Here is a 15,098-nt window from a genome sequence, read left to right on the forward strand (position 1 = left end):
AGAGTAAGGATTAGCAATGGCTGTCTGTCCACATTTAAGTCCATCTTAACAGCATTCTTACAACCTAACTAGAATACAAACAAGTAGCATGTGCTAAAAGCTGTAAAACATCTGTCCACATTCCCACACATGCACACACTCCATTAGACTCAACTGTTCTACTTCAAGGACTCTACCTAAAGGTAATAATGAGATAGGAACAGAGACTTATGACAGTAACATTCACTGAAGCATTATAAGGAAAAACTGGCTGGGCGCAGTGGCTCACCCCTGCAATCCCAGCACTCTGGGAGGCCAAGGCAGGTGGATCACGAGGTCAGGAGTTCAAGACCAGCCCGGCCAATATGGTGAAACCCTGTCTTTACTAAAATAAAAATTACAAAAATTAGCCAGGCATGGTGGTGCGCATCTGTACTACCCGCTACTCGGGAGGCTGACAGGAGAATCCCTGGAATCTGGGAGGCGGAGGTTGCAGTGAGCCGAGATCATGTCACTATACTCCAGCCTAGCGAGACTCTGTCTCAAAAAAAAAAAAAAAAGGAGGAAAAACTGGAAAAAATATAAATGCTCAACATCAAGAAAGTAATAGTATTACCCATGGTATACTATACAAAATAAAATACAATTTGGCCTTTAAAAAGGAAACCTTCAATAATCATTAGGAGTATGGAACAATAGCACCAAGAAATCAAAACACGAACACATACAAACAAAATCAAAGAATGTAAATTAGTACATAACCAATTTAGGGAAACAATTTGGCATTACCTATTAAAGCTGGAAACTATCTACCTGCTTACTCCGGAGAATGCCCTAGAGAAGGCCCTAAGTATATAAACCAAGTATATACTGGTATGTAAGTATATTATATATAAGATCCCAAGTATATACACCAAGAAAAACTGACAAAATGTTCGCAGTCCAAACAGGAAAATGGATAAAGTGAACTAGACATTATGTGACTATATAAAGGAACAGTGAACTATGAATGAACCAGCGTACTATACTATGATGAATCTCAGGAGCATAAAAGTGAATGAAAAAAGTTGCAGAAAAATGTATCCATAGTAATTCCTTTACATAAAGGTCTAAAATATACCAAAGAAAACATGGTATATCTTCACGGAAGAGCGAAAGAAAAACCTAAAGTTAGTACAATGGTTACCTCTAGGGGGTAGGAGAGAATGGAATCAGGGCATGGAATAAACCTCAAAAGTACCAATAGTGTTCTATTTCTTTAAGTGGGAGATACATACACGGGTGCCACTTTTGTTATGCTTTAAAATCATGCATGTTACATTCTTTGTGCTTTCTATATTCAATCAAAATATTTTTAAAAAGAAAAAGTGGCTGGAAACAGTGGCATGTACCTGTAGTCTCAGCTATTCAGGAGGCTGAGGCAGCAGGATCCCTTAAGCCCAGGAGTTTGAAGTTGCAGTGAGCAATGATCATACCACTGCACTCCAGCCTGGATGACAGAGGATATCCTTTCTCAAAACAAACAAACAACCCACCCAAGACACAAAACCGAGTATAAACTGTAAAGATGTAGAGGGGATAACTGTGTATTGGTATGTCTGGGAGTACATATGATGAAATGTGATTATTAGTGTGTTTTCATTAAAAAACATTCCACAAAATATATAAAAGAAAAAAAATTTCCACAGAGAACATGTATTGTTCCTATAATTACAAATCATAAAGTTAGGTTTCTTTTCCTATAAGGAAAAAAATGAATAAGAGGAGGGGAGGGTACCTTGCCTAATTAAGAAGATCATTAGAAAATATGTTAAGCATTGTATCTGAGAAGTCCCAAGAAACAGAGGATAGTAAAAGAAACGAGTGCTATTCTCCAGGCTTACCTGTATCGTCCAACTTTTACCCAGACAATCTCCCTGTAGTGTGGCTTTTTGCCTGCCTTACAGTCATTGCAATACCAGTTTCCTTCAGGAATATCAATGTTCAGACATTCACGATGAAAAGCAGCAGGGCAAGAGTCGCAGCACAAAAGGCTGCCTCCTGTAAGAATGAAAAAATGTGGCATTCAGACCACAAGACTGCATTTAAGCACCCAGCTAAAACAGCTTTTGCTCAGCTCTTAACCAGCTAAGGGCTTATTAATTTAATTTGTTACCCAGAAAGTCTATGCTGAAGGAGTATTCCCACTCCAACATTCCTGAACACTGCTCCCCTGAAAGCTTGTTAGATTCACACCTTATAAACATGAGATCCTATTGCCAAAATTAAGTTAAAGCAATGAAGTCACAAGGAAACCTGTAAAAGTAATGTATGTGCACATTCATACACATATATACATTTTCTTTCTCTTCAGTAAAAGATATACTAAATAAAAACATTACCAATGACACACAATGACCAAAGTATGAACAGCATAAGCTTTATTTAACTATCGGCAGGTTCAGGTTGGAATTCTAGCTCTAGATCACATGCCCTTGGGAAATTTACTTTTCTTGCAGAGCTATGATTTCCTTAGTGGTAAGGAGTTTTCTCTAATAAACAATAACCACATCTGTTTGAGGACTCACCTAGCTATTAAATCACCTAGTAGCATCTGACACATAAGTAGTATCTCCATATGGTTGGTTCCTTCCCTCCTTGTAAAATTACTAACTTTTCAGTCGGGTGCAGTGCCTCATGCCTGTAATCCCAGCACGTTGGGAGGCTGCAGCGGGTAGGCCACTTGAGGTCAGGAGTTAGAGAACAGCCAGGTCAACATGGCAAAACCCTGTCTCTATTAAAAAATTAGCCAGGTGTGGTGGCACATGCCTGTATTCTCAGTCGGGAGGCTGAGACAGAATTGCTTGAACTTGGGAGGTGGACATTGCAGTGGGTGACAGAGCAAGACTCTGACTCAAATCAATCAATCAATCAATCAATCAATCAATCAATAAAACTACTAACTTTACAAAATATAGTAGTTTCAGCAGATAGGCAGACATTTTATTTTGTTGCCAAAAAGAAATAAGACACGCTGTTGTCAGAAATAAGCACGCTTCAAACATGCTAGACCCAAACATATAATTTCAAGTTTTATCCTGAAGTGGGGAATATAGCCTTAGCAAAGAATATATCTGAGTTAATCTTGTTCTCACTGTGCTTCTTTTACCTCTTAAAAATCCTACTATAGAAAAAGGCAGGGGTCTTGGTGGCCAGACAAAGAATAGGTGCAGGTGAAGGTGGTGGCAGCCGAGGTCGTGAACTGTATCATGGAGGTGTCCTGTGGCCAGGCAGAAAGCAGCCAGAAGCCCAATGCCTAGGACACAATGCCCAAAGATTACTACTTTGACTCCTACACTCACTTTGGCATCCATGAGGAGATGCTGAAGGACGACATGTGCACCTCACGTACTGCAATTCCCTGTTTCATAACCAGCACCTCTTCAAGGACAAGGTGGTGCTGGAAGTGGGCTCAGGCACAGGCATTATGTCTGCCACCAAGGTTGGGGCCCACAAGGTCATCGGGATTGAGTGGTCCAGAATGTCTGATTATGCAGCGAATATTGTCAAAGCCAACAAGTTAGACCACATGGTGACCATCATCAAGGGGAAGTTGGAGGAAGTAGAGCTCCAGGTGGAAAAGGTGGGCATCATCATCAGTGAGCGGATGGGCTACTGCCTCTTCTATGAGTCCGTGCTCAACACCATGCTCTAAGCCCAGGACAAGTGGTTGGTGCCTGATATCCTCATCTTCCCAGACCAGGCCACACTGTAATGTGATGGCCATCGAGGACTGGCAGTACAAAGACTACAAGATCCACTGGTGGGAAAACGTGTATGGCTTCGACATGTCTTGCATCCAAGATGTGGCCATCAAGGAGCCCCTAGTGGACATGGTGGATTCCAAACAGCTGGTCACCAATACTTGCCTCATAAAGGAGGTGGACATCTACACCATCAAGGAGAAAGACCTGACTTCACCTCCCTATTCTGCCTACAAGTGAAGCAGAATGACTATGTGCATGCCCTGGTGGCCTACTTCGAGTTCAGTGCCACAAGAGGACTGGCTTCTCCACCACACCTGAGTCCCCCTCCACACACTAGAAGCCGACGGTGTTCAACACGGAGGACTACCTGAATGTGAAGACAGGAGAGGAGATCTTCGGCACTATCAGCTTTCGGCCCAACGACAAGAACAACGGGGACCTGGACTTCGTCATCGACATGGACTTCAAGGGCCAGCTGTGCAAGCTATCCTGCTCCACAGACTATCCATTGCACTGATGCTCGGCTCTCCCACCCTGCACGGGCCCAGGGGCTGACTGTTCCTAGGTAGTTTCAGGGCTCCCCCTTCCTCTCTCTCCCATAGAAGAGGGTTTTAGGGGTCTCAGCTTGGGGGATGGTGAGAGCACATCGTGACTGTGTTTTTCATAACTTATGTTTGTATATGGCTGCATTTACGCCAACAAATCCTCAGCTGGGAAACAAACTAACGAAAACTCCTACTATAAACATACTTCTGTTGGTACTTTATATATAATTTCTTCCCAGGCTGATTTTTGCCTTTTTTTTTTTAACAGTCCAGAGGTCTTTTGTTTTTTAACACCTATTATGCCTGACTTCATAGGGAATAGGTTCCATTAGCTCAGGCTCCTTCCCATTGGTTCTCACTGCTTTCTGGGTAGAGCAGGCTGGTGCTTCAGGTGAACCCAGGTACCATTCTCTTTGGCTCTTTTCCTGATCATTTTCCTTCATGCGTTTCAGGAAGCTATCTCAGCCACTAGAGTGCTTAATGTGCTCAATTCGTACATTAAATCTCATGGCAAGAATCTTGACCTTAACTTGTTTGTTTACAACAATGGCAACAGCATGCTGGATAACACTGTAGATGCTTCCAGTTTTGCCATGGTAACACTTATGGGCACTGCTTTTTGAAGCAGTACCCATTCCCTTGATGTCTACAATATCACCTTTCTTACAGATTCACATATACATGGCCAAAGGAACAACTCCATGTTTTCTAGAAGGTCTAGAGAACATGTATCAGGTACCTCTCCTCTTTCCCTTTGTGTTCATCATTTTAATGAATTACAGGAAGATGGCAGTTCTGGCTGAAAGAACCTTTTCTTAATAATTCTCTACAACAAGCTCTTAAAATAAAGAGTGAGAGTTTTATTTGTTTTTGTTGGGGCCAAGAGTGTGCATTTCACATCAGGCTCCTACTTCAACTGGAAAAGCTCACCTTTGGTCTGTACTATATAATGAAGCTCAGAGTCAGAGTAAGATTAGATTTGTAAATGTGTCTGCTGCTAAAAAACAAGTCTGAAGGACAATTGTACAGTCCAAAACTCTACTTAGCTATTCTGGCACATTTTGTGAATGAATTGAGTAATCTTAAAATGGTACACTAACAGTGACATAAATTCAACTAGCCCAGTGGCAGGATACCTCCTGCAACATTCCTATCTATGCTCAGTCACCTGCTGAATTACAACTTCAGTCTGCTTACATAGTCTTAGGAGAAAAATCTTCCTTTCACTAAATTGGCATTCATAATGCATAAAGAAATATTTCGTGTACAGAAAGGCATTCAAAGAAGGATATAACATGAAAAGAAACCTGAATAAAAGAAAACCCAGTGAATAAAGGCAAAAGGTCAGAGCTGAGGGGAAAAGTGGCAAGCACCTCTGTTTTGCAGGATAGAACAAAATATGGATTATGCTGAGGAAGAACATGAGGGAAGAAATCAACAGAACTACTCTGGGTATCAAGATGTGCAGCAGGAGGAAGGGTCTATCTAGTGACACTAGAGGTAATATACAAGAGAAAGTCAGAAGATCAGGAAGACAGAAGAGGGAAAACTGCATGAACCATTAAAACAAAGATGAAATGACAGACAGTTGGTGAAAGAGAGAAAGAAAGAGAAAATACATTTTAAACATACTGCTAAATTGAAAACGTCCGATTCCTTACAATTTGCAATTTACCAAATTATTATCCTACTACTCTAGGTTAACAACCTTCAGTTCTCTCCTTTACACGAAGGGAAAAAAGGTTGTAAGACTATTTTCTATCCCTGTTCACTAACCACAGGATAAACTTAGTTGATGGGAGCAGTCCTGGGGCTTTTTGGTCTCAGACTTTCCTTGAATTTACAGGACCACATTATGCTCTCGAAAATTACCAAGAAACTCAAAGTGCTTTTGTTTATACAGGATATACATACAGATATTTGCTGAAGAGAAATTTAAAACTAAAAAAAATTTTAAGTATCTAAATACATTTTATTTTTTCTTATTTTTATTTCCTAGTTCCCGCAAGCAGATACTAATAATTAATCCATTAAACATGATTAACATTTTAGTAAAAACTGTATTTTTCCTCAATTTTGTCTTTTTTTTGTCACCCAGGCTGGAGTGCAGTGGCGTGATGTCAGCTCACTGTAAACTCCATGTCCCTGATTCAAGTGATTCTTTTGCTTCAGCCTCCTGAGTAGCTGGACCTACAGGCATGCACTACCATGCCTGCCTAATGCTTGTATTATTAGTAGAGACAGGTTTCACCATGTTGGCCAGGCTGGTCTTGAACTCCTGGCCTCAAGTGATCCACCCGCCTCTACGTCCCTAAGTGCTAGGATTACAGGCATAAAACAACAAATACAGCCCATTTTGCCAAGTATTTTAAATTGCATTTGTTGCAATATGTTATTTGTTTGACATACATGAAGAAAATATGACCAAATTTTCTGAGAGATATATCACTGGAAAAGAGTGATAAAATAACCTGTTCAATAACTGGATATTCCTTCTTTGATACTATACTAAAACTCCGCAGTATAGAGTTTAGTTGCAATGCGGGAACTGAAACTCTGTCAATAAACTTAGAATCACTACATTAAAATTAATTGATCTGGCTTCTACTTTGTTTTTTTTTTTTTTTTTTAAAGACAGAGTCACATTGTATCACCAGTGCAATCTGGGCTCACTGCAACCTCCGCCTCCCAGGTTCAAGCAATTCTCCTGCCTCAGCCTCCCAAGTAGCTGGGACTACAGTTGTAAGCCACCACACCCAGCTAATTTTTGTATTTTTAGTAGGGATGGCGTTTCACCATGTTGGCCAGGATGGTCTCAATCTCTCGACCTGGTGATCCAACTGCCTCAGCCTCCCAAAGTGCTGGGATTATAGGTGTGAGCCACCAAACCCTGGGGATCTGGCTTCTATTTTGAATGGATCTTTTAATATGCAAGGTTTTTAAGATTATGCATTAGCTATATGAAAAATATTGGTTCATTAAGTCATGTGCATCTTCTAAATGGCCTATTTCATCGTAATACTTTTAAAAATCACATTTATTAATACTACCCATCAGTAGGTACTAAGAAGTTGTCAGACTGAAGCCAGTAGAAAATAGTTTGCCAAAATTTTAACTGTCACTTAAAAGCTCAAATTTTATCATTGGCCATTATTTTGCAGTTGTTTTTCTTGAATTGATAGGCTCACAGTTGTTTATTTTCAAGTAAATGTCTGCCAAACATACAAGCATGAATAACCATAGTTAATCAGTAACTCTTATAATTAAAAATGGTGTTCCATAAACAATGCAGATAGTTCACCTTGAAACCCAGTTGCATGAGTGCTTTAACTCAAGATAACCATCAGTATGCAAAGAAACTGCTTTATATGTACTTTCCACATTATTACACAGAATAGGAAAACAATGTTCACTGCATGGTCAAGATTTAATAAAACTAAGGTGTTTTACTTCAAGAAACTTCCAATGTGAAACTGCCATGCTTTTACTGTGAGTAGGTGACAAAACAGAATACAATGACTGCTTACCTATATTGATCTGGAGGGTACTGCTTTGGTTTATACTAAGGTGGAAGCAGTTTTACCCATCCATTGACTCTGCCTATGTGCCAGATTTCAACCAAGTGAAAAAAGTTTCCACAATTAACTAAACTCCAGTCTCTGGCTATAGGAACAATATATCACAAGCAAGTAATTTTTCTTTTACAGAATTATTGGCATATACATAGACCTGACGATACAAATCTCCTTAGTGATGTGAACTCAAAATATGTGATACCATTCTCAATTTAGAAAGTTTATTTTGCCAAGGTGAAGGACATGCCTTTGACACAACCTCAGGAGATCCTGACAACATGTGCCTAAGGTGGTGAGGGTACAGCTTGCTTTTATATACTTTAGAGAGATATGAGACATCAGTATATGTAACGTTGTCACTAGTTGTGTCTGGAAGGTGGGACAACTCTAGGTAGGGGGTTGGGTTCCAGGTCATAGGTAGATAAGAGACAAAAGGTTGTATTAGAGAGATATGAGACATCAGTATATGTAACGTTGTCACTAGTTGTGTCTGGAAGGTGGGACAACTCTAGGTAGGGGGTTGGGTTCCAGGTCATAGGTAGATAAGAGACAAAAGGTTGTATTCTTTTGAGTCCTTCATCAGCCTTCTACTGAATATACAATTTAATCTGGCCCAGTGAATCTGCATTTTTACATAATCAATAGGGCAGAGGAAGCAATGAGGTATGCATGTGTCTCAGATGAGTAGAGAAATGACATTCTGTCCCACCTGTGAAGATAAGTGGTTTCCACTGCCAGGATGAAATTTAATAGAACTGTTTTAGGATAAAGATCTTAAAGCCTAGAAGGAATTTCCTTGAGGGCAAATTGTGAGGGCGGTATATAGTTTTTTAATCTTTGTAGTTGTATTATTATTATTATAATTATTATTATTTTTTTTTGAGACAGAGTCTCGTTCTGTTGCCCAGGCTGGAATGTGCAGTGGTGCGATCTTGGCTCACTGCAACCTCTGCCTCCTAGATTCAAGCAATTCTCCTGTCTCAGCCTCCCAAGTAGCTGGGATTACAGGCGCCTGCCATCACACCTGGCTAATTTTTGAATATTTAGAAGAGACAGGTTTCACCATGTTGGCCAGGTTGGTCTCGAACTCCCGACCTCAGGTGATCTACCCACCTTGGCCTCTCAAAGTGCTGGTATTACAGGCAACAGGAGTGAAACGCTGTCTCAAACAAAAAAAGTTCTGCTATGTTACCATTAATTCGAGACATCATATTCTGAATAGAAGATTAACAGTATCATTTCCTAATATTTTTTTCAGTGGCAATATGGAGATAAGTATTTTTGTTTCAATTAAAACACTGATTTAATTCCTTTTTGGATTACAAATAGAGGAAGAAGTGATTTCTTACCTTCTGAGCACACAAAGCACCAGCTAACATTAACATGCTCATGATTTCGGCAGCCCCGCCTAGGAGTAAAGTGATTAGGGCAGATGATACTATTAGATGCAAGGATCTTTGACCCAGCAGCCAGGCAAAAGTCATTGGCGTGGTATGCCACAGGACAGCGGACACAGCGCATCAATCGACCTAAAGCAGGAAAACCATGGACAAGCAAAAGAAAAAAAAAATTAAATATGAGAAGAATATGAGTTATTCAAGTTTATTTGCTAGCATTGAAAAAATGTCACAAATGGAAGGAATGACCACTAAGATGACGGATCTTAAACACTCGTTCCACCATGAAAGCTTAGATGGGAGATATGTGATAAGTCTCCAAAAGCAATCAAATCCCGTAATTGTCAGTGAGTCTACTTCAACAAGGGAAAGCCCAGCCCAAATCACTAGCCTGACTCCTAGGAAACCAGCCCCAGAATAAATAGGGAGAGGGGACATAACAATAATGCTTGCCTGGAACTCTGTGATTCTTAACGCCTTTCAAGGGAACAAACCTCTCTACCCCCTCTCCAGAGGAAATACATCCCCTAAAAGACTTCATCCCTTATAAACCAGCACCAAACAACCACCAAACCCCATAATGCAATCTGTAATAGCAAGTAAAAAAGGAAGGTAGCCAATAGTTAAACCACAATTCTTTTCATTTTTATTTTTATTAATAAAGACATGGGGTTTCCCTGTGTTGCCAAGGCTGGATGTGACCTCGAAGTCCTTGTGCTCAAACAGTCCTCCCACTTCCTGCTTTAGCTTCCCAAGAAGCTACAGCTACAGGTGTATACCATCATATCCAGTGAAACTACAATTTTGATCCAACAAGTTAATTACTGATGAGACCCATAAGGCCAGGAAATCATACTAAAAAAGGTACTGACAGTCTGATTAAAACAAACATCAACACTGCTAAATTTTGCCTGCTCAATCCTCTATGGAAAAAGTCAAGGCTCTTTTAGCACACACGAATTTACCAGCATAAACACAGTATTGGGCTTTTAGGAAAAACAACAACAACAGTAAAACACCGGGCGTGGTGGCTCACACCTGTAATCCCAACAGTTTGAGAGGCCAAGGTGAGTGGATCACCTGAGGTCAGGAATTCAAGAGTAGCCTGACCAATATTATGAAACCCCATCTCTAATAAAAACACAAAAATTCGCCAGGTGTGGTGGCATGTGGCTGTAATCCCAGCTACTTGGGATGCTGAGACAAGAGAATCACTTGAACCCGGGAGGCGGAGGTTGCAGTGAGCCGAGATCATGCCATTGCACTACAGCCTGGGCAACAAGAGCAAAACTCTTATCCTTTTCTTTTTTTAAAAAAAAAAAAAAGGCCAGGCATGAAACCCAGCACTTTGGGACGCAAAGGCAGGCGGATCACTAGGTCAGGAGATAGAGACCATCCTGGCCAACATGATGAAACCCCATCTCTACTAAAAGTCCAAAAAATTAGCTGGGCATGGTGGCACATGTCTGTAGTCCCAGCTACTCAGGAGGCTGTGGCACGAGAATCGCTTGAGCCCGGGAGGCGGAGGTTGCACTGAGCTGAGATTGCATCACTGTGCACTCCAGTCTGGGTGACAGAGCAAGACTGTCTCCAAAAAAACTAAAAGAAAAAAAACAAAAAAAACCCACTGTTTTATCAAAAAGAACACATTTCAAAACTTAAGTCTACCTATATGCACAGGTTTTGAAAAAAACAGGTCTGGACTTAACAATGAAGCAGAAGAAAGTTTCTAAAACAAGAGTTTTCCTTAAAACAAAACAAAACAACGCAAAACCCCCAATCCTGCCTTGACATGTATTTCTGAGTATCACACAGAGAAATCAGAGATATAAAAATGCCCTGGGAAAGAATACACTCTGATTTTCTAATCAAATAGGGGTAAGAGGACATGCAGCAGAAGACTTTCTCAAACTACAACTCACATGAAATCCAAATACTTAGTACCCGACCACACAACCATATTGTGTTTGATGGAGCCCTGGCATTGCCTGGCTGCTGAATTAGTGCATTATTCCCCTTTGCTCTCCCGAATACAATGTTGGTAATCTCTCTGATAAAAGCGAGAGGCCATAAAGTGACATGGTAGATTGCATTTGAAAATACCTGTTGCCAATGAAACTGAGGTATTACAATTAGACTGGTCCACATGAGAAAACCATACCTTTAGATGCAGAAACATTGGCTGGATTAGCAGCATGACAGGTTATACAGATGTGGAGGGAGCACCGGAAGCCCTTGTTCTGCATAACAGTGGGTGGATACTTCTGGACACACTCTTCATGGTAAAACTTTCCACACAAGGGTAGAAGGCACCTTTTAACATCTTCCCCACTCTGCTTACATACAAAACAGGTATGAATTCCTGAGAAACCAAAAGAAGATAAATTAATAAGAATTCAAGAATCTACCAAATGCTAAACCATTAGGTGAAAAGTTTGTAAGAAATTTTATAATGGACAGATCAGGCTGACATCATTTAAACCCACTGTAACAATCTTAGTATTATTATAAATGAACAATCTGATGATATATATACTCCCTGACATGATACAACAGAAAGTACATGTTATCTACAAAAAATGCTTGCCACTGGCACCCCCACCAAAAAAAAAGAAAAAACTAAAATTAAATCTAATCCAGCTCCTAGAACTAAATACAAGTTTACAGGAAATATGGAGGACAGAGGAACAAGTTAAGGGGATACCTCCAGGATGCAACTAACAAAATTTAAGTTGGGCTGGGCAAGAAGGCTCACGCCTATAATCCCAGCACTTTGGGAAGCCAAGTTGAGTCACTTGCGGAGGTCGAGACCAGCCTGGGATACATGGTGAAACTCCATCTCTACTAAATATGCAAAAATTAGTCTGGTGTGATGGTGCATGCCTGTGGTCTCAGCTACTCAAGGGGCTGAGGCGGGAGGATCACAGGAGCCTGGAAGGTGGAGGTTAAGTGAGCTGAAATCACATCACTGCACTCCAGCTTGGGTGACTAAGTCAAAAAAAAAAAAAAAAAAGGTGTGAGGGCAGTATTGTTATAGATAAGTTGAAACTTTATGTATTAAAAAAATTACACTACAGGAAATCATCCGACATACAATGCTGGTAATCAAATCTCCCTAATAAAACCCAGAGGGAGGATTTTGGCCTCTCTCTGACTCTAGATTTTGATTTAAAACATAATAAAAAGGCATCCCTGAGATAAATGAGAAAATCTGAAAATGAACTGGGTGGTACATAACACAAAGAAGTTACTTTACATTCTTGCTATACATTAGATGTCGTATCTGTTAAAAACTTTTGAAATGTACAAAGAAAATGAGACAGAAAGTTGATAACTACTGAAACTAAATGAATACATGGAGTTTCTGTTAAGACATACACTGTTCTACTGTGGTGTATGTCTTAAGATTTTTGTAATAAAAAGTTAAAAACAGGCCGGGCACAGTAGCTCATGCCTGTATTCCCAGCACTTGGAAGGCTAAGGCAGTTGGATAACTGGAGGCCAGGAGTTCAAGACCAGCCTGGGCAACATAGAGAGACACCATCTCTACTGAAAATACAAAAAAATTAGCTGGGTGTGGTGGCAGATGCCTGTAATCCCACCTAATATGGAGGCTGAGGAATGAGAATCTCTTTGACCTGGGAGGTGGAGGTTGCAGTGAGCTGCACTATCTAGCCTGGGCCACAGAAGGAGACTCTGTCGCAAAAATAAAAAAAGTTTTAAAAAAAACAAGGGTCTATCTCTCTGTGAGATGTAGTACACCATAAGAAAAAGAGCCTAAGCTTGAGAGGCAAACAGGCCTCTACATGAATCCTCCTGCTGGCAATCACTAGAAATAGAAGCTCATAAACACTGAGAACGTCCAGCAAAGAAATATTTTAAGAAAAAAATTTGAATATGTATTTGCAAAGAAGCAAAACACTATCTGATACTGAATAACTGGTAGCTGGTTTTGTTTTTTATTTTTTGAGACTCAGTCTCCCTCTGTCACTCAGGCTGGAGTGCAGTGGCATGATCTCAGCTCGCTGCAACCTCCACCTTCCAGTTCAAGAGATTCAATAGGATCAAGTGATTCTTGTGCCTCAGCCTCCCAAGTACATGGGATCACAGGCACACACCACCATGCCTGGCTAATTTTTGTATTTTTAGTAGAGACAGGTTTTGCCATGTTGGCCAGGCTGGTCTCAAACTCCTGACCTTGGACTCCCAAAGTACTGGGAGTACAGATGTGGTAACTATTATTAAACCCGAACAATCTAAACAATGATGTGATCACCCTACTCCAGGAAAATAGAGTAAGCCAAGAGCACTAATAAATGACTTCCATTTTTTATGCTGTACTGAAACTGGTAAAATTTCCTACTCTCAAATATAATAGCTTTCCTAGGAAAAAATAAAAAAATAAAAACATAAATTTTAAAAACCAAAAATTAAAAAATTATATCTTCTCTATACCTCATATCATATGAAAAAATTACTTCAAAATAGATTATATTTTGAAGTAATTTAGTTCTACATTTCAAAATAGTGAAACGTAAAACTAAAAAAATTCTACGAAGAAAATATACAACTAAAATTCTTTCTGACACTGACCAGGTATGGTGGCTCACACCTGTAATCCCAGCACTTAGGGAGTTTAGGGGTCAAGGCGGGTGGATCATCTGAGGCCAAGAGTTTGAGACCAGCCTGGCCAACATGGTGAAACTCCATCTATACTAAAAATACAAAAATTAGCTGGGAGTGGTGGTGCACGCCTGGTATCCCGGCTACTTGGGAGGCTAAGGCACAAGAGTCACTTGAACCTGGGAGGTTGAGGTTGCAGTGAGCCAAGATTGCGTCACTCAGCCTGGGTGTCAGAGTGAGACTGCGTCACAGATTAAAAAAAAAGAAAGAAAGAAAAACTTTGTGATACTGTCTTAAGCAAAACTTCTTAGATATGACACCAAATCATAGTCCATAAAAAGAACAAATTTATAAACTGGATTTCATAAAAATTAAGAACTATTAGTCTTACAACACATCATTAAGAAAATGAAAAAGCGGCCAGGTACTTGAACCCGGGAGGTGGAGGTTGCAATGAGCTGAGATCGGCCCATTGCACTCAAGCCTGGGCAACAGAGTGAGATCCCGTCTCAAAAAAAAAAAAAAAAAAAAAAAGAGAGCGAGAGATACCAGCCTGACCAACAAGGAGAAATCCCGTCTCTACTAAAAATACAAAAATTAGCTGGGCTTGGTGGTGGGCACCTGTAATCCCAGCTGCTCCAGAGGCTGAGGCAGGAAAATCACTTGAACGCGGGAATTGGAAGTTGCAGTGATCTGAGATAGATAGCTCCATTGCACTCTAGCCTGGCGACAAGAGTGAAACTCCATCTCAAGAAAAAAAATAAAAAAACTTTGTGACACTGGGTTAAGCAAAACTTCTCATATACAACACCAAATCACAGTCCATAAAAAGAACAAATTGATAAACTAGATTGCATCAAAATTACAAACTATTACTCTTACAAACATATCATTAAGAAAATGAAAAAGTTAGCCAGGTGCAGTAGCTCATGGCTGTAATCCCAGCACTTTGGGAGGCTGGGGCAAGTGAATCACCTGAGGTCGAGAATTCGAGACTAGCCTGACCAACATGGAGAAAGCTGTCTCTACTAAAAATACAACATTAGCTGGATGTGGTGGTACATGTCTGTAATGCCAGCTACTCAAAAGACTGAGGCAGGAGAATAGCTTGAGCCTGGGAGGTTGCGATCGCGCCACTGCACTCCATCCTGGGCACCAAGAGTGAAACTCTATCTCAAAAAAAAAGAAAAAGAAAAAGCAGCCAGGCGTGGTGGCTCATAGCTGTAATCCCAG

At 40.4% G+C, this 15,098-nt stretch overlaps 1 protein-coding gene and 1 pseudogene across 8 annotated transcripts in view; one reads left to right on the forward strand and one right to left on the reverse strand.

Annotated features, from left to right (window-relative positions):
• Positions 1-15,098, reverse strand: part of NSD1 (nuclear receptor binding SET domain protein 1) — a 164,752-nt gene that overhangs the window by 31,501 nt on the left and 118,153 nt on the right. For all 8 annotated transcript variants that reach the window (XM_064376591.1, XM_012466412.3, XM_012466413.2 and 5 more), the window contains 3 exons: positions 11,404-11,604; positions 9,195-9,374; positions 1,863-2,019 (listed from right to left, as the gene is read on the reverse strand). In XM_064376591.1, the coding sequence (XP_064232661.1) occupies positions 1,863-2,019; positions 9,195-9,374; positions 11,404-11,604 (538 nt within the window). The remainder of the gene's footprint in view (positions 1-1,862; positions 2,020-9,194; positions 9,375-11,403; positions 11,605-15,098) is intronic.
• On the forward strand, positions 3,204-4,242 carry LOC105726840 (protein arginine N-methyltransferase 1-like; annotated as a pseudogene).

This window comes from Aotus nancymaae, unplaced genomic scaffold (genome assembly GCF_030222135.1).
Source record: "Aotus nancymaae isolate 86718 unplaced genomic scaffold, 86718_ANA_hifiasm-v0.15.2.pri h1tg000015l_1, whole genome shotgun sequence".
Classification (NCBI taxonomy): domain Eukaryota; kingdom Metazoa; phylum Chordata; class Mammalia; order Primates; family Aotidae; genus Aotus; species Aotus nancymaae.